The sequence below is a fragment of the Pyrgilauda ruficollis genome, unplaced genomic scaffold (assembly GCF_017590135.1).
Source record: "Pyrgilauda ruficollis isolate IOZ18807 unplaced genomic scaffold, ASM1759013v1 scaffold25, whole genome shotgun sequence".
NCBI lineage: Eukaryota > Metazoa > Chordata > Aves > Passeriformes > Passeridae > Pyrgilauda > Pyrgilauda ruficollis.
This window is the reverse complement of record NW_024523822.1, coordinates 8041169-8062026: the sequence shown is the minus strand read 5'-3', so window position 1 is coordinate 8062026 and position 20858 is coordinate 8041169. Positions and strand designations below refer to the sequence as shown.

The 20858-nt window shown below is 36.4% G+C and overlaps 1 protein-coding gene across 1 annotated transcript in view; it reads left to right on the top strand.

Annotated features, from left to right (window-relative positions):
- Positions 1–20858, top strand: part of STK3 (serine/threonine kinase 3) — a 128907-nt gene that overhangs the window by 38926 nt on the left and 69123 nt on the right. The window contains exons 7-8 of the mRNA XM_041470835.1: positions 18246–18383; positions 20257–20382. Coding sequence (XP_041326769.1) covers positions 18246–18383; positions 20257–20382 — 264 coding nt within the window. The remainder of the gene's footprint in view (positions 1–18245; positions 18384–20256; positions 20383–20858) is intronic.

Genomic DNA, 20858 nt, shown 5'->3' with positions numbered 1-20858 from the left:
TTCTTTTTAGACTGGAAATATTATGGTAAGCTGATGGTGCTTGAGAAAGTCTTACTGCTGTAGGCCTGGGTGAATAGTAGGACAGGCTAAAAGCCAGAGGACATGTCTGGCTGGATGTGTGTTGAAAAGTTGAGGGGTGCTCCGTCCGACAGCCGTGCTGGCTGAGGGCAGGATGTGACATGGCTCCAGCTCAGGAGCAGTGCACTGCCCTGACATGCCTCTGTACCCAAAGTAATGTACCTGGACTCTGAGCTTGTTTCCATGTTTACCTCTCCATGTGGAAGATACCTTCTGTTTCAGGCTGTAATTCATAACCTTTGGTACAGAATTCATTCATGGTGCCTGGACTGAGTGTGGACACAGAAGTGCATTTCACCAGGCAGCTAAAGCATATGCTACAGGATTTCTGCTGCTGGCTTGTTGACTCTGTGCATGTTCTGGTTAGATTAAGATTCAGTTCAGCATTAAGTTAGCTGATGCAAAATTTAACCTATTAAATTTTTTTTAAAGTAACTTACTGCAGGACAACAGTGTATTCGTCTGTGGTGTTTCTGATCTAGCATTATGATTCCTAAGGCTGCTTTAGTGTTGTCTGGAAAGAACTTTGATAAAAATCAACTAGACTAACATACACATAATGTAAGAGTTTGTTCTTGACCCCTTAGTACTTATAGATGAAGTCAGTGGGTATAATGTTCATTTTCTTAAGCCATTAAGTCATATGTCTTTCAGGTATTGTTTCATGAGCAAACACTGAGCATGTTCTTTTCCTACTGCCTTTTAACAGTCTAGTTAGGATGTTGCCTTCATTTCTTACCTGTATTCAGAAAATAAAAATATTGTTGGCTCAGCTTTCTTTCACATCTGAAGGGAACATTTTTCCTGTAAAATTAACCTTTAATGTTAACAGAAGAAGGTGTATCCTGAACATCATAATTACATTTGTTACACATTTAATTAATGACAGTTATGAGAAGACACGTAGTGAATAGAAGGAGACTACCAAACCTGGCATTGACACAGGAACTTTTTTTTTTTTCCTTTTGTAACACAACTTTGATCAAAAGATGCTCTTGATGCATGTTGCTAAAATAAATAATTTTTGCACTCCAGAATTTCAGCAATTGACAAAAGTCTCTACCTTTATTGGTTTCCTTTGACAGTTATATTTATAAAAATAGCCTCTCAGAGTGACTTTAAAGGCAGTAAACTGGATTACTAGGGTCCAAGACATCAAATCTGGAGCTAAAACCAGGCACTGAAAATATCTTGCTTTCTGTTTAAATTTGAGAATTGTTACCTAGGCTCTGCTACTGTAGTGTACACACAGGATGATTCGACTTCTGCATTATTCCCTTCTTGAGTTTTGTTTTGCTTTCACGATAGGAATAAAAAAACTCTATCATAATTTCATGATTGCTATGGCCAAGATGGACTTTAGTTTAAAAAAATGTATTTAATTATTTATTTGTATTTCACTACTTATTTATAAACATCTGGGGAATTTTAGTATTATGTTTGTAAGAATTCTCCTAGACTTTCGATGTTGAAATGGGAGCTTTTGGTTGCTATTGAGGCTTCAGAATTTATTAACAAATTCATCTGTAAGGGAAATTTGTTTAACAGAGTAAAACATTATGTTTCTAATGCCTTTGCATTTCAGATGGTGATGGTTTAAATTATGACACCAGCCCTGTGCCTTAGGGCTTGCAGTTCTGTAACTTTTTTCAGATGCATCAACTAAGCATTGCCTAATTTGTTATGAAATTGGAAGAAAAGTTGTTCAATAATTCTTACTAAGTTGTGCTGCTAACATCTGTTTCCTATAAAATACTGGTAATATGATAAGAATTGAAAGAATTGTGTGATTACTAGTTTCAAATAACCATTCCAATGATCATCCAAAGATGGCTTTTCTTTCACTGAGGGAGTCATTTGAATATATGGAGTGTTAAGTCCAAATGGCAGAGAAAACTAATGCTGGTGGGGTGATAAGCAAAGGTGAGGTGTGTTGGTTTTGGATGCTGTTCTTTACAGAACCTCTAGCAAATTTAGGAGTTAAGTTATATGTTTTCTCTTTTTAAATTCATCATTAAGTGTATTTATAATTTAACTAAAGAAATTGATTGAGTATTCACTAAAAAAATGAAGTTGACTTCTTGTTGCAGACAGTTTAAATACGTGTGGTTGGATTTTTTATTTTTAATCAGTGTTTTTAATGTATAAAAAAATTTATGTCATTTGGCAGGTATAGCGATCTGTTCTAGAAACTGATGGTTTTAAATGGCCCTGTTTAAAGCCAGAGTAATGGTTGGCTGGTTCCCTACCATAAGTTAAAGCCAAATTTTGAAATTTAGTCTGAGTTGTTTAGGTCAGGCAAGATGTGATCAGGAATGTTGTCTTTCTTATCCCAATTTCCACATGGATTTTCATCTCTTCCACCTCCTTTTGTGTCCCCGGTGTTTTGGCCAGGCAAAGGGGAGCTCTCCAGCATGCAAGCAGAGAAAAGGTAAGTCAAGTCCCAGGAGTGAAGCTTGGCAAAGCCTCCTTGAGAGATTGGAGTTCTGTTTCACAGAGAAGATCAGAACCCAGCCATGGCAATCCCTTCACTGGATGAGCCTCTGCTTTCAGATTTTTCAGCAGTAGTAGTTTCACTTGTATTTTGTTATTTCTGTACACCAGAAATGTTGTGTTCAGGATGTGCATGTGAGTAGCTAATGGATGTGACTGATATGTTTTGAGAATTCAGCATTCCTTAACTGCGGTACCTTGTGTTCATGTAACATAGAGTTATGCTTCCTCTCCAGTACAAACAGCCTTGCTAGGAAAATATAGGTAAATCTTGTTCAGAGGCAGGGCAGTAGGTTTTAAAAATTTGCATCTAGAAGATTATAAGAAACCTTAGTATTTAGAACTTAGTTTTTTATATGCAGGAATATGTATTTACATATTGATTTATCTCTCAAAGAACTCTGTATAGATACACAGGCACCCAGACATGGAGGAGTTCTTTCATTCTATGTATTTGCAAATAATGCCCTGTTAGAAGTGGCTCTTTTCAGTCATGCAAAAAATGAGTATTTGTTTAATTATTTTTTAGTGTCCGTGTTTAATAACACTTGGAAGGCATTGTTTGTTCAGCAGCTTGCAGATGTCTTCTTGGTGATCATATGAGTGCAAACTGTTGATTTTTATATAGGCCTTCACAAAATGTTTATACCGAAGAGCTCCAGTGGACTTAAAGCTGTATCTGATACTAAACCGAGACACTCTCAGTTTTACTGCCAAGAATGGATACCCAAGTAATGCTTAACTACTGTGTAGAAAATGAGTCTTCTTATGCATTTTCTGGATCAACTGGACATCAGATAGGTCATTTGGAGTGGAATTAGGCAGAGAACCTGGTAAATCATCCTGGATTTACTGCTGGACAGATTCACATGAAGACTTTCAATCTGGCTCTTTTTTTTATGAAAGATATAATTACAGGTATTGAATGTCTGAAGGAATTTATCCTGGATTTATCCTATCTACAACTTTTGCTGCTGTTTTAAAGATCAGCTTCTTAGTTTAATGTGCGTTTGAATTTCAGCTCAAGCAATTGACTTTTCTCTTTATATTGTTGACTTCTAAATCATTACCTGTGTGAGTCTAACAGGGATTACGTAGCCCAGCAGTCTACTAGGTATGTTCATAGTCCCTCTCTTTATTTTTCTGTGTAAAGAAAAGGTGGAAAAATCTCACATCTCCCTTTCCTTTTGTATGTTAGTCGACTTTGGCTTGAATGTGGAGTTTGCTACTGCTTTAAATAAAGGCTTGTTTAAAGTAAATGAATAATTTCTACAAAGTCAGTGTTCTTTGTCCTGGTTGGGTAGCTTGTTTAATCATCTTTATGCCATTCCTAGTTATGTTTTTAAGTTCCCTTTAATTTATGAAGGCAAATTTCCTTCTTCAGTGGGAAGAAGGAAGGAAAGATGTTTCCTTCACAAATATTTTGTCTGAACATTTATGGACAAAGATGATAATTCACTAGACATGGGACTTGGTGGTGGTCTTGGTTATGAAGTGCCTGCGGCTCTGCCACAGGAGTGCCACAGACTCTTTGGAGCATGCTGTGCTGCTTTTGAGTCATTGTTTCAGTCCATCACCCCACATAGTTCCTTGTAAGTAGCCAAGAGAAACTGCAGGAGGAATGTTTAAGATACCACCCTCTGTGCTTTCTGTGTTGCTGTCTGTTCTAGGGAGACCTTTGCTTTATGATTTGCATTCGGTGCTTTCAGGTCGAGTGCTGTGTATTCAGGCAGTGTGCCCACTCTTTCTCTACCTGAAGTTTGAACCGATGGTCTTCAGCAGCTTTTCACCTCTTGCTGTCCTCCAAATCAGTGGCTCTTATTTCTGATTTGAAATAGGTTTGGGTGCACAGTCTGGTGTTCAGCTAAATATATAGGGCTGCAGAGACAAGACATAAGCTCTAAATATAATAATAGAGGAAAGAGTGTTCCTGAAATACACGGCACTCTTAAAGCAAAGTTGTATGATGGCCCTGTTTTATATTAGCATATTGCTTTGGCCTGGATGTATGTCTGGAATTCACATTCACACTGTGCTAGCTTATAGGTGACTTTGAGAATCTGTCTGAGACTCCAGTTGCCTGGTACAGCTTTGGTCTTTGTCCTTTCTAACAGTGAGGACATCTACCTCTCATCATCCATCCACATCAGAAACTTTAGACATAGGAGCTCCTCTGTGGCCCGAGGACACTGTATGTACAGATGAGCAAGAGGAGTGATACTGTGAGAGGGATTGCTTTTTCCCAGGTGAGAATTAGTCTCCTGAGAAAGAAAGAAATCAAGTGAAGTTCAAGTCCCTGTGATTGTGTTCCTGTGTTCAAGTCCCTTTGAAGGTCTTTGTCCCTTAAGCTCAATAGTGTAATATTTGTCAGGAATAGTTTCTGACACTTTTCAGGAAAACATGAGTCTGGAACAATGCTTCAAAACTTACCCTTTGAGATAGGGGACTTGCAAAGGAGGTCTTTTTGCCTTGGAAATCCATAGGAAATAATGATTCTTCCTGTTTCATGTCAAGCTTTTTCTTTAGGATTTTTATCACTTGCGTTACTTCTCCGTGTTTTATCTTCCAAGAGGACCTTCTAACTCAGTCCCACTCTATTTAAGTGCTAGGAACCCTGTTCAGCTAGGAGTGTTCTGGAGCATACTTGAGATATTCAAAAGCCATCTGGACATAGTCCTTGGCATCAGCCTCTGAGTGGTCCTGCTGGGTCAGGAGGATTGAACAAGATGACCTCCAGAGGTCACTTCCAGTATCAACCATTCTGTGACTGTGGTGTCCCTCAGAAATTCTTGTATCCGTAGTAATTTCCTTTAACCTGCACCTTTTAATAGAGTCTTCCTTATTGTTGACTTTGGATCTGAGGAGGAATGGAGGAGTTTGATTAACTTTGTGGCTCTGTGTGGACTTTCATAGGGATTAGGTTATTATTTTCTTATGCTGGGAATCTACCAGCTGATACTCTTTCCAAATTGCATGTGTCCCTCAGGTAACATAGATGTCATTCATGCTTTAGTTTTCTACTTGCTTAGGAATATTTCTTGCTTTTATTGTCTTTGCTCTATGGGAGCTCTCTAGATATTCTTAGGCTGGATAGAGGAATTTCTGTGAATCTGCTTGAGTGGAATGTATACATACCATTATAGCAAGAGAGATGCAAGTTCTTCACCATTTTCAAAGTGTACCTTTCTTAGATCTGCAAAGCCTTCACTTGGTAGTTGCATATATATGTTGTAAAGTATCCTGCTATTCAAAGGTTGTTCAAGCAAGATGAGTCTTGAAGATGCTTTTTGGGATGCTTCATGTGAACTATGCAGTTTACTCAGTGGATAGTTGTCATATTGCTGTTGGAGCCAGGAGTATGATTGCTAACGTATCGTTTGAGGAGAGAGGAAAGGCCATTTACGTGTAACTGTATATGGCTGCTGTGTCTTGAAGAACCTTTGCATTCAGAAATCCTTTCCCCTCTCTGCCCTGAGGTGTTTTGTATAAACTGGGGACAAGCTGCTAGGAATTAAGGGTATGATATGGCCCATTTGTACAATATTGGCATTTCTGGTCAGTGCTTCAACTATTGCTATATTGTTTGCATACTTGAGTGATTGCAACAGCCATATTGCTAAACCAAAATTTTTTAAGCAATATAGACTATAGATTTTTGTTCCTAAACAGTTTGTGAAGGAATGTTACTTCTGTGTATACCTGTAGTAACAGGACTTTCCTTTCACTTGTTTTTTTTTTTTTCTCTGCAGTGTCAGTCATTGTAGAAAAACTGTGATACATGCCTTCAAATGGAACAAAGTGCAGTAGGTTAAACCAGACCCTAACAAAAATGTAGAAAATATGACCACTAAGTGTTTGGACAGGGCAGTAAAACACAGACCATAGACCCAACCCAATATTTTTAAAAATATTTCAGGCTAAATAATCTGAGTGTCTTGACTCTAGATGCTTGCTATTTTTTTTATCTTTCTTCAGGTTTGTTTAAAATTTGGTTTAAGCAAAGGAAAATAGATGCAAGGCCAGTTCACATCATTGCAGATCTTTTCTCTCAGTGTCTGTATATCTTTCTGGCCTCCAAAATATCTTATGCTATGAATTTTTTTTCTTGATTATGAAGAATTTTTCTCTTCTATGTCCTTGACATCCTGTAGAGTGATACCATGTAAATACAACTGAGCAGTTTATCTGCATGACTTCCTGCAGGATGTGCAATTCCTGTAGGATGTGCAGTGTTTTGGAGATGACCAAGTCTAGTGGACATCTAATTACCATTGGATCCCATTAGCGTAATGCATTTTAATTAATCTGTTGTGTTGTGCTTTGTTTCCTCTGTTGGGTGAAATTTGTTAAAAGTGTCATATCATATTGGTAGGAATAAGAGGTCGATACAAAACCTTGAGATGATACAAATAATAACTAACTTGTATAATTCAGGGTGTTACAGAAGAAACAAATTATGAGGCTACTACTTTATGATATGTATTACGTTTTATTTTAACAATTGATAGTAGGGCTTGAGAGGTGGATAACTTCTGGGGGAAAAAAAGATGACAAGGTCAAGCAGACATGATTAGAAAGACTATCACTGACTGATTTGCAGTCAGGTGCACTGTCTAAACGTTTGGTGTTGTTTTTTTTTTTTTTTTTTTTAATAGCATAGATCATAACTACTGTTTTATAGCTAGTGTTTTTGTCAAAAGAGAATCAGCCCTTGATCACGACTAAGGCATTAAGAAAGACATTGTTTATTTCTTTCTTGGAGATAAACTTGAGGGTTTTCCTACTCCTCTGGAACTAGTTTCTCTTTATTATCAGTAAAGGTTATTGTATGGCTAATTACATGGCAGTTCAGGTTGATTTGAGAATACAGATGTTGCAAAAATAGATGAGGCTTATTTTTAGTACTCACTAAATCTAGGGTGCTATGTTTTTCTTTTTTACTGTGGTATGTTCAAATGAGCAGGCTTGAAAAGGTTAGTTAGCCACTGGGGATATTAAAAATAAAGTGGAAACTAAATTGTTTGTACTACTTAGACTATTAAAAATGTATATTTTTAAACTATGTAGAGAAAGCGGAAACAACAAAAAATTTGAATTTGTTCGTATATATCACCTGAGGGTGGAAAGAGGTGACTTTTAAATTAGTACATTTCAATATGGGAAATCTAGAAGGCAGGCAGAAAAAAAAAAAGGTAGTTTTTAGCTTCAGTTTTGTGTTTGATGTGAGTCAAAATGTAATTCAAGCAATTGTGTTCTGTAGCCACTGTATGACCTACCCAGCGGCAATCAGCCCCCGCCTTTAGGAAAAAAAAAAAAAGCCAATTGGCCTGTGTTTAGCTTACTAAATGTCATCTGGATTCAGTAAAATGCAAGTGACCTGCATTGAATTAGTATAATTGTAATACAAACAGAACATCTCATAGTTTTGGTCTCATACAGGAAAAGAGAAAGTTGGAGAGATTTTTCAGTTTGATAAATAAAACTGAAGATACAGAGTTAACTTTGGCTCACAGTTCATTTTACTTTTTACTGTCTCTTAAAAAAAATATATGGCATCTGAATCTCGTGTGTACATTTTCTCTTTAGAACATTTTCTGGTTTTGGGATAATCTTCCTGAGAATGTATGTCATGTCACTTATTAAATCATGAGCAATTGTTACCAATTCCAGTCTCCTCAGACACAATGCCACTTCAGAGATTTTTTTTAAAAATTGATTTACCTAGCATGTACAGAATTTGGTATATTGCTTTATCTCTGTCATTTGGTAGGAATTCCTTGGCTTTTGAATAGGCTTTTGAATTCCATGGTGTAGTTTATCATTTTTCACACCCTGTTCCAGAGAGCAGTGCTTACACATACCAAGCTAATGCAGTGCCTTGAAGAACTGAAGTATCAGCTCTGGCAGTGTATTTTAATTTTAACTCTGACTATGACCTTGTACAGTTCAGTTTGGTTTAAAAGGAGTGTTAGTTTTGTAGAATGTAAAATTAGTGTAATTATGAAAGTAATACTATGCCTTGGTTGTACTTCTCTTTTCATTTGGACATTCACACGTCAGATTTTACTTTGTAATGCCTCCCACAATGCATCATGGCCTATGGAATAGAAAAAATAGTTTTACTGTAGCAACTACATTTCCTTACAGGAAAGAATGTGGCTATTACACTAATCTAGCAATGGAATTTAAGGTTCTACAATATAAATGACATTTCGTTGAAACTAGTAGGCAGAATACTGGAAGCACTAGCAATGCAAGGACAGTAGCACTGTTTTTTGTATGTACCTGGTAGCTGGGAAAGCAACTCCATGAGTCTTGTATTCTCTCAGTACCTTGAGAGTCAGTGTAGCAGAAACAGGGGAGGTTTTCGTTCTTCTCATGAAAGTAGACTGTAAGGTGTAAGAACTCAATTACTCTTTCACAGACTACACAATCTGTAATTAATTAGTTGTTTTCATTATGTCAGTAGGATGTTGGCATTTAATGTCTGGAATTTTGTAATCTGTCAGTTTAATTGTAGCTCTTAGTTTGCACACTGCAGGTGAATAAATTGTTTTGCTTTGTGCTGGTGGTCAGCTTTTGCTGTCACCTGTTCGTCTGTTATTGTAAAAGGTAAAGTAGGAAGCAGCAAACACTGTTGAAAGGCATTGTTCCTTTGTGTTTCATGTTTCTTTTGTTAAACATGGTCATTCTGTTTCTGTACCTAGGCTGCCCAAACATGACAATCCCCCTCCTCCTTTTTTTTTTTTATACTTTGTTTTTAAACTTAATTTTATATGAGCACAGGTCAAATGGGAAGGTGGTGGTGTTGGAAATTATCTTCAAAACACATGCCCAGATTTTGATAGTGAAGTTCTGAAACTGTGTTTGTTTATATTTTTTTGTAGAATAAAACAACAAGTTCTGGAACTTCTTGGGTAGTTTATTGGCAACTTTCCTACCATGTAACCTGAATATTCCTTGTTAAAATTTAAACTCATTAGCTCCTCTTCGGTTCTTTATAGACTTTGTCCCTCTTTGAAGTGGCATTTAACATGTTGGGGGGACTGTTACCATATCTCTCACTGTATCCTCCTCTTTACACTGAGCAATCCTAATTCATTCAATCTTTTCTTGCAGAGTATGTTTTTTAAATATCTAAGCATTGTAGTTACTCTGTTTCAAACCATCTTAGGTCAGTTCACGTCTCTGAAAGTTTGATGCCTGAAACTGAGCACAAAACTGCTGATGGAGGTCTAACATAGCCCCAATAAAGGAGAACTGCCACATATTTCTTGAATGCCTTCTTTCATTACTACTGTTTGTGGTTATGTCAGAGATTTCACATTTAAATCCAGTGAGTTTACTGCAGCTTTTTCTCACAAATATAAGTTACTCACTCCTTGATTCTTCTACTAGTAAATATAATTGCAAATGCAGTTTTTCCACTTCCTGTCTCATTAAATGTTAGTATGTCTCTGGATGTAATCATTGCCTCATTTTCTCAGAAACTGCCGAAAATACTGTGGGAAGAAGAGAAAATATTTTTTTTATTACGGTAAGCTCTATTATTGGAGTTTTCTTGGAGGGAAAGTAAGTTTCATATTCTGGTAAAAACCTGGAACCTTCTAGGCATAATGCATGTGAATTTTCAAGATAGTACTGAATCAGGAGTAAAACAAGCTATGGTGAAAGAAGACTAAATTAATCACAAGAGTGTTCCCTGGATTCTGTCATACTGTGTGCACTTTCTGAACCATTTCCTTGTTCTGTAACTGATAAGAAAGTAGTTCAGTGCTGAAAAAAGTTGTTCAGCTTCAAGCTCATGTTCTTGATCTCATGTATCCTGTGATGGGAGTGATAGCAGTGATTATGTGATCACAGCTTGCTTCTGGCTGAGAGGTACCGACATTCACAAAGGCATCTTCTTTTTTGATTCCTGGCCACCTGTGTGGCTGGAAGATATCCTTTAGGCAGTGAGTTGCCTAGTTCTTGAGCAAGGGCTTGCTTCTGGCTGAGAGGTACCGACATTCACAAAGGCATCTTCTTTTTTGAAGATTGCCTAGTTCTTGAGCAAGAATCTGTCATAATGTATAATTTATTCTGAGAGACTCTTTAGGTGTTGAATTCTGAGGGTTTGAATTGAATTGGGCACTGGCCTAAAGTGGCCCCATCTCTCTGTTACGGAGATTTTGATTTCCTCACAAAGAGCAGGTGTTGCTCATCACTGTCAAAAGGAAATTTTCTCCTCTACGACAGTGTTTAAAAATACTTGTTTTTCCAAGTCTGTGTTTTGTAAAAAATCACTTAGGAGTTTAAAGCACTACAACAGATACTTCTTTCTAAACTAAAGGGGTTTTTTTTTACCCTGTGTCAACCCCCTTATTTGCTAACACTTTCTCCCCTCAAATAAAACCTTAAAAACCCCATAGATACATACATGCAGTGCACCCTTCTTTCTCTCTCTAATAAAATGAATCTTGATCACCCAGTGCTGAAATTGAGGGTACTTTTCAGAATAAGAATTATTAAATAAATTTCAGCTCATTTAGATTTTCCTTTTGGTAAATGAAATTATTAGAAATACTGTCCTAGATGGTGTCTGAATGCTGCAATTCCTTTCAGCTAATTGAAACTTCTGTTTTTTTGTAAGACTTGCTGACTTTCACTGTCTTGTTTTCCACTAGTGCTTGGACTTCTTAAAGTCATCAGAGTTTAAATTTTTTTTTTTATGTCCAAGAACACTAAAAATCTGTGGGCTTGTAATTATTGTGGATGTGAACTTTCAGTATAATCTTTCAATAAAATGTTTAATACTTACACTTTTTAGTACCTATAAGGGGTTATTTGGAATTAGTTATTTTTCTCTGAAAATTCCTGTAGGTGTCAATTGAAATTCAAAACAGATAGCTGACTGGGTGGTTTAAACTCAAAATCTCAAGTACCCTGAAATTATTTTTGTTTTCACTCGAAAAATTTTGCTTATCTAACTCCCTCACTCCAAAAAAACCCCAAGGAAAAAAGCCAAAAAAACCCAGTAAAGCCAAAGAAGGGTTCAAAAACCTTCACAAGATTGCAGATTTTTCCATGCTTTGTTTTTTATTTCTGCAGACTTTGAAAAGGCATTTGTTGCCCTGCTTCCAAGGATCTAAGTTGGAGGGAAGAATTTTGAGGAGCAGGTTACTGACTGTGTCTTCTTTCTGTCGAAATGTCACTGACATCAATGACTTGCACCTTGCAGATGAAATGGGAACTTGAAGGTTACATTCCTAAACTAGAAGGACAGTGTTCAGCTGAATGGCAGAATTCGGGAACATTTTGTGTTGAAGAGCTGAGCGCAGGAAATCAAAATAACACTACTGAATTGGACAGAAGCTGAAACAGTTCCATTTCAAAATAGAAGATGGAAAGTTGGGACAAGATAATAGTAAAAAACTACAGGCAAAAGTAATGGAGAGTTCCCCAAATATTATTTAAATATGTTAGAATAAAATCTGGAGAAATATTGATAGGTCTGCTGGGCTTGAAGGGAGAGGGAGAAGGAAGAAGCAAACATAAGGAGGTCAGTGCAGATCAACAAAGTTCTGTCTTTGCATACAATTCCCTGAAGTAGTTTGTTAACTTTCAGAGTAACTTTCAGATATCTTTGGATAACACAAGTGATGGGTTGTAAGAGTTCAAGAAGCTTTGAAAAATGAAAAAAAAAGAAATTGATAAACTCGTAAATTAATCAACTGGCACTAAGTCAGCATGCTGAGGTGATAGTTCTGGGAGCAGATTGGTGGTAATAAATGTTTTTGTTACTTATCTGATAAAACAGTTTGATAATGAGCCGGCATATATGCAGATACCATGATCCTTTTAGCTGAGTTAGCAGGGGGAACTTACTCTTTGTCTTGATAATTGCATAGCAGCCAGTACAATAAATTCTGTCCTTTAAATACACTAGTGGAGGATATGGTAGAAGTTAGGAAATGTGATGGGACTTAAAAATCTGTGTTCTAAGTAAGCATGTTTAAAACCAGTTATGGAAGACCCCAAACTGAATGAACCTGTGGCCTTAGAATGCTAACTTGTTCAAGCTGTTGTCATGTAACAAATGATCTGTAATATTCTTTCGAAATTGAAAGCAATTTTTTAGCATCGAAGATTATGTCAATTTGGAAGGGACCCATAGAGTTCATTAGTCCAATTCCCACCTTAGTAGGAAGAGTAAACTCAGAGGTGAATCTGAAGGCACTGTTCTGTTGTGTGATGGTGCTAACAAGGCAAGGGTTGATTCTTTTCAATAGATTTGCAATTGCACTTACTATTGCAAAATGTTTGAGATCGGTATCTTTACATTCTTGACCTGTTGTAATGCTGTCAGTATGTTGTGAGCTTACTAGCAATAATAAATATGCAGGCCAATATAAATAGCTTATCTTTCAGTAACCCATCTTTGCTGTTAATCATGAGAATAGTTTTCTCATTATGTATATTTTCTCTGTGTTTATTACTTTATTGTTTTACATCTGAAGTGAATCATACTTTGATTTGATCATCAAAGGTCATTATTCCAGAGGGAAGCTTATGACAGTGAATGGCTATTATGCCACTGGTAAGAGTTGTGGTTTGTTTTATTCAGTTTGGGTTTTTTTCCCTATGGTGTTTTATTTTATTTTTCAAGTGCTCCTAGTGTTAATATATGTAATTTTATAATAAAATAATTTAAATGTAATTTTAACTTATGCATTATTGTGTACATGGTTTAATCAATGGCCATTACTAAAAACTATAAAAGTAAGTGCAGTAGATTGCATGGTAAATGTCACACACATTTCCCCTCATTAGGATGAAAAATTTGGTCATTTATTGTTTGGCCAGAAGTTCCCTAAACTAAAGCTTCACTTATCCCTTTCTGCATTTAATCCTGTATTGATAATTCTAGTAAGAATCAACTTGGATCGGGTATGTGATAGATGTCTGATAGAACCAGACCTGTTTATACTTCTCCACAAAAGGTGTGTAAATACTAGATGATCTTCATCAAGATCTGTGTTTGCAGATGGGAGGAGGAAGCTGTGGTTTTTGGGATGCTTCTAACAAATAAAACTATTATCTACTATGAAGCAGATTATGAACTGACTTTCTTGACTTTAAACACGTGAGATGTTGTTCAGTAACTTTATTTTTCACTGTGTTGCAATATTGTAGTTCTGAATTAATAAAAACCAACCAACCAAACAAAAAACCTCCTCAAAAAGCCACACCAAGAAAACATGTTCAGCAAAGAAAATCCACTGTAGAATCTGCTAGTATTTTACCCTTCTCCATGCTGATGTTTCATTCTTAGACAGTTGCTGAGTTGTGTAACTCAGTCACTGGTGTTTTAGTAGTCTTTTTGAAAGCTATTCAGCAAAGGAGGGAGGTTCTATGATGTGTATCACAAAGAAGAGAAAAATGTGTCTTTTAGTAACTTTCCAAAGTTACTAAAATTTTGCAGTAATCAATATTTAACTCCGCCAGACTTAAATAGCTTTTTGTACTCTGAAATGTGTTACTGAGTTTAAATGTGTTTTGGTGTTTGTTTCTTATGGTAGATTGCTGAACTAAGTAGTATAATTGTGCTTTCAAAAACTATGAAGTCACAAACTGATATCATGTATCCTTACCCTGTTTATAAACAAGTTTTTCTCTCTAGATTCTAGCAATGAAGCTTCACAGTATGAAAATTATAAAATCACCACAATGCAGAAGTCTTTGTTGTCCTCTTCAGTAGAATTTATGATACTGGGTAGATTTTCTGCTTTTTATTACAAGTAAATTATTTCAGCTAAGTAGTAGAGATAAGTTATTCAAGGAACTAAAAGCCAGAAGACATGGTACCTCTACGAAATTGCTGTTGATCACTTAATGTGTTTGTGGGCTGTGTGAAATACAGATATATTACCCTGACTGACTAGAAGAATGGGCTGCAAGGATTTTCTGATTAGGAATTTCCATGTGTGGTGTATGAGCATCTCATTTTTCTTTTGGCGTTTCCTAATTCATCATCATCACCATAATTACATTTTCACGCCAATAAAATTGTCCGTAAAAGAACCTTCATACTAAAAAGAGCCCTGTTTTCAGCCTGGACTTAATTTAAAATACTAGGCCCTTTAAGAATAATAAAAAGAAAATCCTGGGCTGACTTGTCCATTTCTGCTCTCATTTAAGACCTGGTTCTCAGTCTGGTGTTCAACTTAGTTGTAACTGCTGGTGATTGAGCACAGACGTGCTGCCCGGGAACAGGTATGGTAGAAACTGTTGGATTGTCTGGTGCCCAATTCAGAAGTGGCCCCAAAAGCTGCCCTGAATGATTTTATCTTCCCCCCTTCTTTTGTCATACATATATTATAATCTGCCTTGAATTCTGGTTTCACTGTAAGGAGAAGAATTTGCCTCAGACTGATGTGTGAAAGATGATTCAAAGTAGAATTGGGCTTAAGGTTCAGAGGGGGAAGGGCCAGTTCAGGACAAGTATGAAATGAACTCTATATTATAGGCAGGTGAAGACAAACACAGATTAAGCTGATCCTTCTTGCATCTTCAGAGATTTCTTTCTCTTTTTAAAGATGATTGTATGGTTAAGACTGAAGACTGAGTCATACAATCTAATCCTTTGGTTGTATATTTGCCGTGTGTAAGATTTGTCTGTCTCAGAAATGTAAGGCAATATGGAAGGTAATGGTGAGGGTGGGAGAGAGAAAAGAATCAACCCCAGCTCTTTTACAAGTATGTCAGAACCTGCCCCATCTGTTGAACAATTTCCTCCTAATATTTCCTGCATTTGGAACTGCCAGTTCAGCCCATGTAGTTGGGTGGATAGTAGCTTATATTTGATGTTTCTTGTTAGCAACATTTGCCTAACACTGGCTGTATGAGTACTGTCCTTAGCCCCACTGTGAGAGCTACAATAAAATGAATAGCTGTGGGAAACTTCTGAGAACATTACAAGTGGATTTGAGGTAAAAGAAATACTACAAGTAATAGTTTGGGAAAACACAGGGACTGGAGAAATCTAAGGTAAGATGAAAGACACATAAAAAAACCCAAGTATTTCCTGCTTCCATTGGCACCCAGAGTGATGGAAATAGCTTAGTTTTGTTTTAAAATAACATATGGTTATTTTAGGATAGAAATTACCTTTTTGGACAAGAAGTGGAAGCAAAAATGAGGAATAAGTTCCTGTCAGATAAGTGTTTTGTTTTTATTCATGGAGATTTGGGACTAGCTTTGTAATTCTCCAGTAATTGCTTTGCAAGCCTCTTGAAAGAAAACAAGGTAGTTGAAAGCTAAATCATAGACTGTTTTGAAAGAGGAAAGGAGCTTAACTTTTCTGCAGAGAAATGTGTAAGCCAAAATTAGGTAGTAGAGAGGAAAGATAGAATTGAAACCCAGAATTTTAGGTTGGTTAATAGAGTGGAGTGATGAGAGCTGGAGGGAGAGATACATGCTAGCAAGTACATGACACAATTACCAAGCTGGACTAAACAATAAGTACTTTCTGTATTTTTTCTTGTCTCACAAAAATGTGTCTTAATTTTTCTCTTCAGCTAATACAGCTCATGTGACATAGTAGGATTTAAAAAAGCCTACAGTTTAGGCATTACATAGATATACATATTTCTGAAGTAGGTGTTTTCAATGAGTGTACAAAGCGTAAGTGTGGATTTAGAGCTCTAACACTTGAATATCTCCTTTTGTGGCTTTTGTTGCCTGGCATAAACGAATGATTCACTAATTTCCTCTTTCTTCTCATTGTCTTTTGGGAATGACAAAGGAGTCAGGTCTTTGCTGTGGTTCTTAACTGCTGTGTATTTGATGAAAATAATTGGCCAAGGGAAACATTTTTCATAGAACTGTGGAGCTGAGTAGGACTCTAACTTATCTTTGCTTACCTGTGGGGAGGGAGGTCAATGTTTATGATCAAAGAGGAGGTACCCATTTTGACACCGCATAAACAGAAGTTGGTAGTCTTCTGTTATAGCTGTGTGTTTTCCATAGCTACTGCAGAGTTGGCTGTTAAGAGTAGCTGAAGATAAGATCAAAAGTCATCAGTTCAAAGTTCAGAAGAGATCATTAATTTCAAGGACAGAAACAGCTGAATTTGTTAGCCACTGCTCTTTGCCAGGAGCACTTCACTTGTACTGACAATTAATCTTGCATCGCAAGTGAATTAGATAAAGCCAGTTACTGGGTCACGTTTCCTATCTCAGTCTATATACTTGTTTGGCATGGCTGCCCACTGAAAATATAAAGCTGCTGTTGTAGCATGCAGTTTTATTAAACAAAATGGCAAGTTTTGTAAACTTTTAGCAACTATTCAGTACTGAATTAATTTTTCATTAAAATGTTAGTAAACAGTTTTTACATAATTTTGCATGGATTCCACTTCCCTTCAGAATATGAGAAGAATTTTCTAATGAGGGTTTGAATGAGTTCAACCAACTTTCAAGGCCAGTTAGACTTCTTCAGAAGCTATGGATAAAATCTCATTAAGTTCTCTCTGCCTTTTGCCTATGTTTCAGACACAGGCTGAAGCTTCTAGTGCTCCTAGTGTGTTAAAAGTGTGCAGAATCAGTTTTGTTCCCCTTTTTTTGGGTTTGTATTTCTGCCTATGCTCACAGAAAAACAAATGAAGAGCTTTTATTCCCTGTGAGTTTGGAAAATGTGGTTGAATTGACCCTGGGCTTAGAAGACAATAATAGTTCCTGTTCTTCTTGTTCTTGTCAATAGATCTAGTTCTGAATAGTGTGTTGCTACCAAGTGTAAGTCTTAAGTGATGATATTGGTTGCATTTATTACGTACAAAAGTTCAAAAATTTTCATTATTTTACAGTAGTCTGTCAGAGTTGGATGGCTGTTTTTCCCCCCGCTACAAGTGTGTATGTTTAGTTAGAGGAAAACCTGGAAATAATAATATAAAAAATGGCACAATATATATAATCTTAGAGTAGGACAAACTTTTTTTTTTAATAGGATGAATATTTTTTCCCCAGTTGAAAAATCTGTCTGCATGTGGTTCTCAACAGAAGAGATTTTTGTTATATAGGTAGAACGGTGCTTTTTCAATTTCATGTAAGTTTTCAGTACTGTAAGACTGGTTACTTGATTATTTTGTCATCTTTTAGTGTTACCTTACGTCTTTTAGCATGTGTATCTAAATCTTACTTGGCCAAGCAAGTTTTAAGCTCTATATGATGAATGATGAGTGCAAAAGGAAATAGCAATCCTCCCAAATTTCCTAAGCAATTCTCAAATAAAACTAAGTTCACTTAAGAGAGGAGAAAGTGAGCTTGACTGTTCACAGCGACTTTTTATGTGTGTTTAAACAAGCAGTGCTGTAATTTCTGCTAAGAATTTCTGAAATAATATAGTCATCTTTTCAGATTGATGAACAGCAGTAGATTAAATAAGGAGTCTTGTGCTCAATGGGGTACAGTTTAAATAGAGAAAATCTAATGGGAAGTAGTTATATTAGTAGCAGATGGATTTACTTTCTGAATCTTGATCTGAGTAGAAATCCTTGCATACTTAAAATTTGTCTTCCAGATTCTTAGCCTGATAAGAAAGGTGGATAAAGCAATTTCTTTTTTTTTTTAAACTTGGCTTCAGCTGCTGTGGTGATGTGTTTTGTTTAGACTTGCTATTGTTTGATTTTTATCTAGGCTATTTTTATGATTCCTACAAATCCCCCTCCAACCTTCCGGAAGCCAGAGCTCTGGTCTGATGAATTCACAGATTTTGTGAAGAAATGCTTAGTGAAAAATCCTGAACAAAGAGCTACAGCAACCCAGCTGCTACAGGTCAGTATTTAAGTTACTGAGGAAAAGCACATTTTACGTTTGGGGTTTTTTTTTCCCCTCAAACCCAAAATGTTCTGAAAATTTGTAAGGGAAAATCTTACTTTAACTGTTATTATGCCTTATTTGTTTTTTGTTCTGTAGTCTTTTCTCTGTCAGCTCCTGTATCTCTACCCCCATTTTATTTCTCTTCTTGATGCTTCTATAAATTCATTGCTCATTAAATAATTTAGGGCTGGTTCTTGCTATTAATATTGGATCCTTGCTTTGTAATGAGAGGCCCTCAGTAGATCTCAGGATTTAGACAACTGTTTAGTAACAGAACTGAGCCCATGTTACCCCTTTGTGTGGATCATGCATGGGGTATATTCATTCTTTCCTTCTGATCATGTCAGGTTGAGCAGGCAGGTGGCTCTGTGTCCTGGAAAGGTCTGGTGCAGATGGGCAGTATCATGAGTTCGTTCCTGGGCTAAGTTCATCCAAGTGGGCACTTCCCCGTGTGAGCCACAGTTGGCAGTGTGGACCTTTGGAACAGGGCAGGGTATGCCAGGCTCTTGCTTCCTGTATTACTCTCCTGCTAGATTTATTCTGTGTTGAGCTAGCAATAGCAGCTGTTAAATTTTAAGCTCCAGTGAACTCCACTACAAAGAGAACAAAAATTTTGCAAAGTAGTTTTTGGTAATAAATCTGTCAATTTGGTAGATCATGATATGAATATTCAATTTTATACATTGCAAAATACGAAAATGTAGACCACAAGGTAAGTAAAAATTGAAAGTTATAAGTGTCTGTGTGATATGTGAACCTTGAGACCTCCAGGATTTGAAGTTTGTATGCTTAGCTGAATACAGATAGCTGGATAGAAGAGACTTGCATTAACGTGGACAAGTAAAGAGAAACCAACAAGAAAAAAAACTTAAGTGCAAAGTTTCTTTCCCATGCTTACTGACCAGAAAATCAGATACTGTGTTTGTTCATCAGGAGTCTGTGTTGTCTTTTTCCCCAGCTGAAGCATATGTGATAGAGCTGGAGGAGCTGTCAAAATGTTTGACTAGAAATGAAAGTACTGCTGATGAGGAGAGGTTATGGAATGAAAGAGAGAGTAATTGAATTAATATATAATGGGAGGAGATAGATAATGTAGTGCATGTGGCTTCATTAGTTATGTTCTTCGTGGAACAGTTTTTAAATATTTAATAATATTTTTCTGAGGTGCTTAGTTATGTTTTGCCTAAATTGTACTTGCATGTAATGATGCAAAAAATCAGATTTTTTTCTAACGGCAGGTGTTTATTAGGCAGTAAAATGTGCAAATGGTATAATGCACGTTGTCTTAAATGAAGTAGTAATGTTTTAATTTACCTTGAATTAAAAATTAAACTTCCTGCTAAAAGGGTTTTTTTACTGGTTCCACTGTTCAGCATCATAGATCAAGAAATACTTTATGACATTTAAAGTATAGGTTTGTTGATGTAAGCAGCCACAGATACTCTGGTTAGAGCGATTAATTTATGCTCTCAATTTGTTAAGATTAATTAAATTATGAAACTGAATATCTGAAAAAGTTTGATTTTCTATGTCAGATCATCACCACTCTATTTACAACTTTCTGCATAATTTCTTTGGAAAATTGTATCCTTAATCATGAAACAGTTATTAAGTGATGACATTTCCCAAGCTTGCAGTTATTAAAAATAGTTAAAGTAAAATTTTGGTTACGAAGCAACTGAAAGATACTGTATGTTGTGTTGGTTATTGTGTAATGCACGGTACTCTTTATCACTGAAATCTGTGATGTTGAATAGGACTTGTAATTAAATCTGAAGCACAACTGCTTTAATGATATTACATATTTCAATGATTTTTTTTCCCCTAGCATACATTTATTAAGAATGCTAAGCCAGTTTCAATTTTAAGGGACCTGATCACCGAAGCAATGGAGATAAAGGCAAAGCGACACGAGGAACAGCAGAGAGAACTAGAAGAGGAGGAAGAAAATTCGGTGTGTACCCATTTTTCCTATACTTTACGGATAAGTTGCTGGTTTTACCCACCTTCCTGTGCTTGTGTTCAAATACTTTTTTTTACCAGTTTTCTTTGTAGTTTTAAGCCTATGAATTTTGATTATTCCACTCTTTAATTATGAGTAATGCTGTATAAGCCAGCTTCCAGTACTATTCCATGAAATGTCTTAGTAAAAAGCTTTTCTAGGAAGTGGGAAGAGAAACCATGTCAACTTCAGCTATTCAGACTAACACTAAAACCCCCAAAATTGTTTAAGATTCTGATTTCACAGGTGGACTTCTAGATGAGTGGTTTAGTTTTTGGTTCAGGGCGCTTTGCTTGGTGTTTGGGTTTTTTCATTTAAGTCTAATGCACAGAATAGTTAATGATGACACTCAGTAAGCAGTAATTATTGCAGTGTGGTTTAAATAAGTAACATGAAAATGGCGATGGCACTTCATTCTTCAGATGACA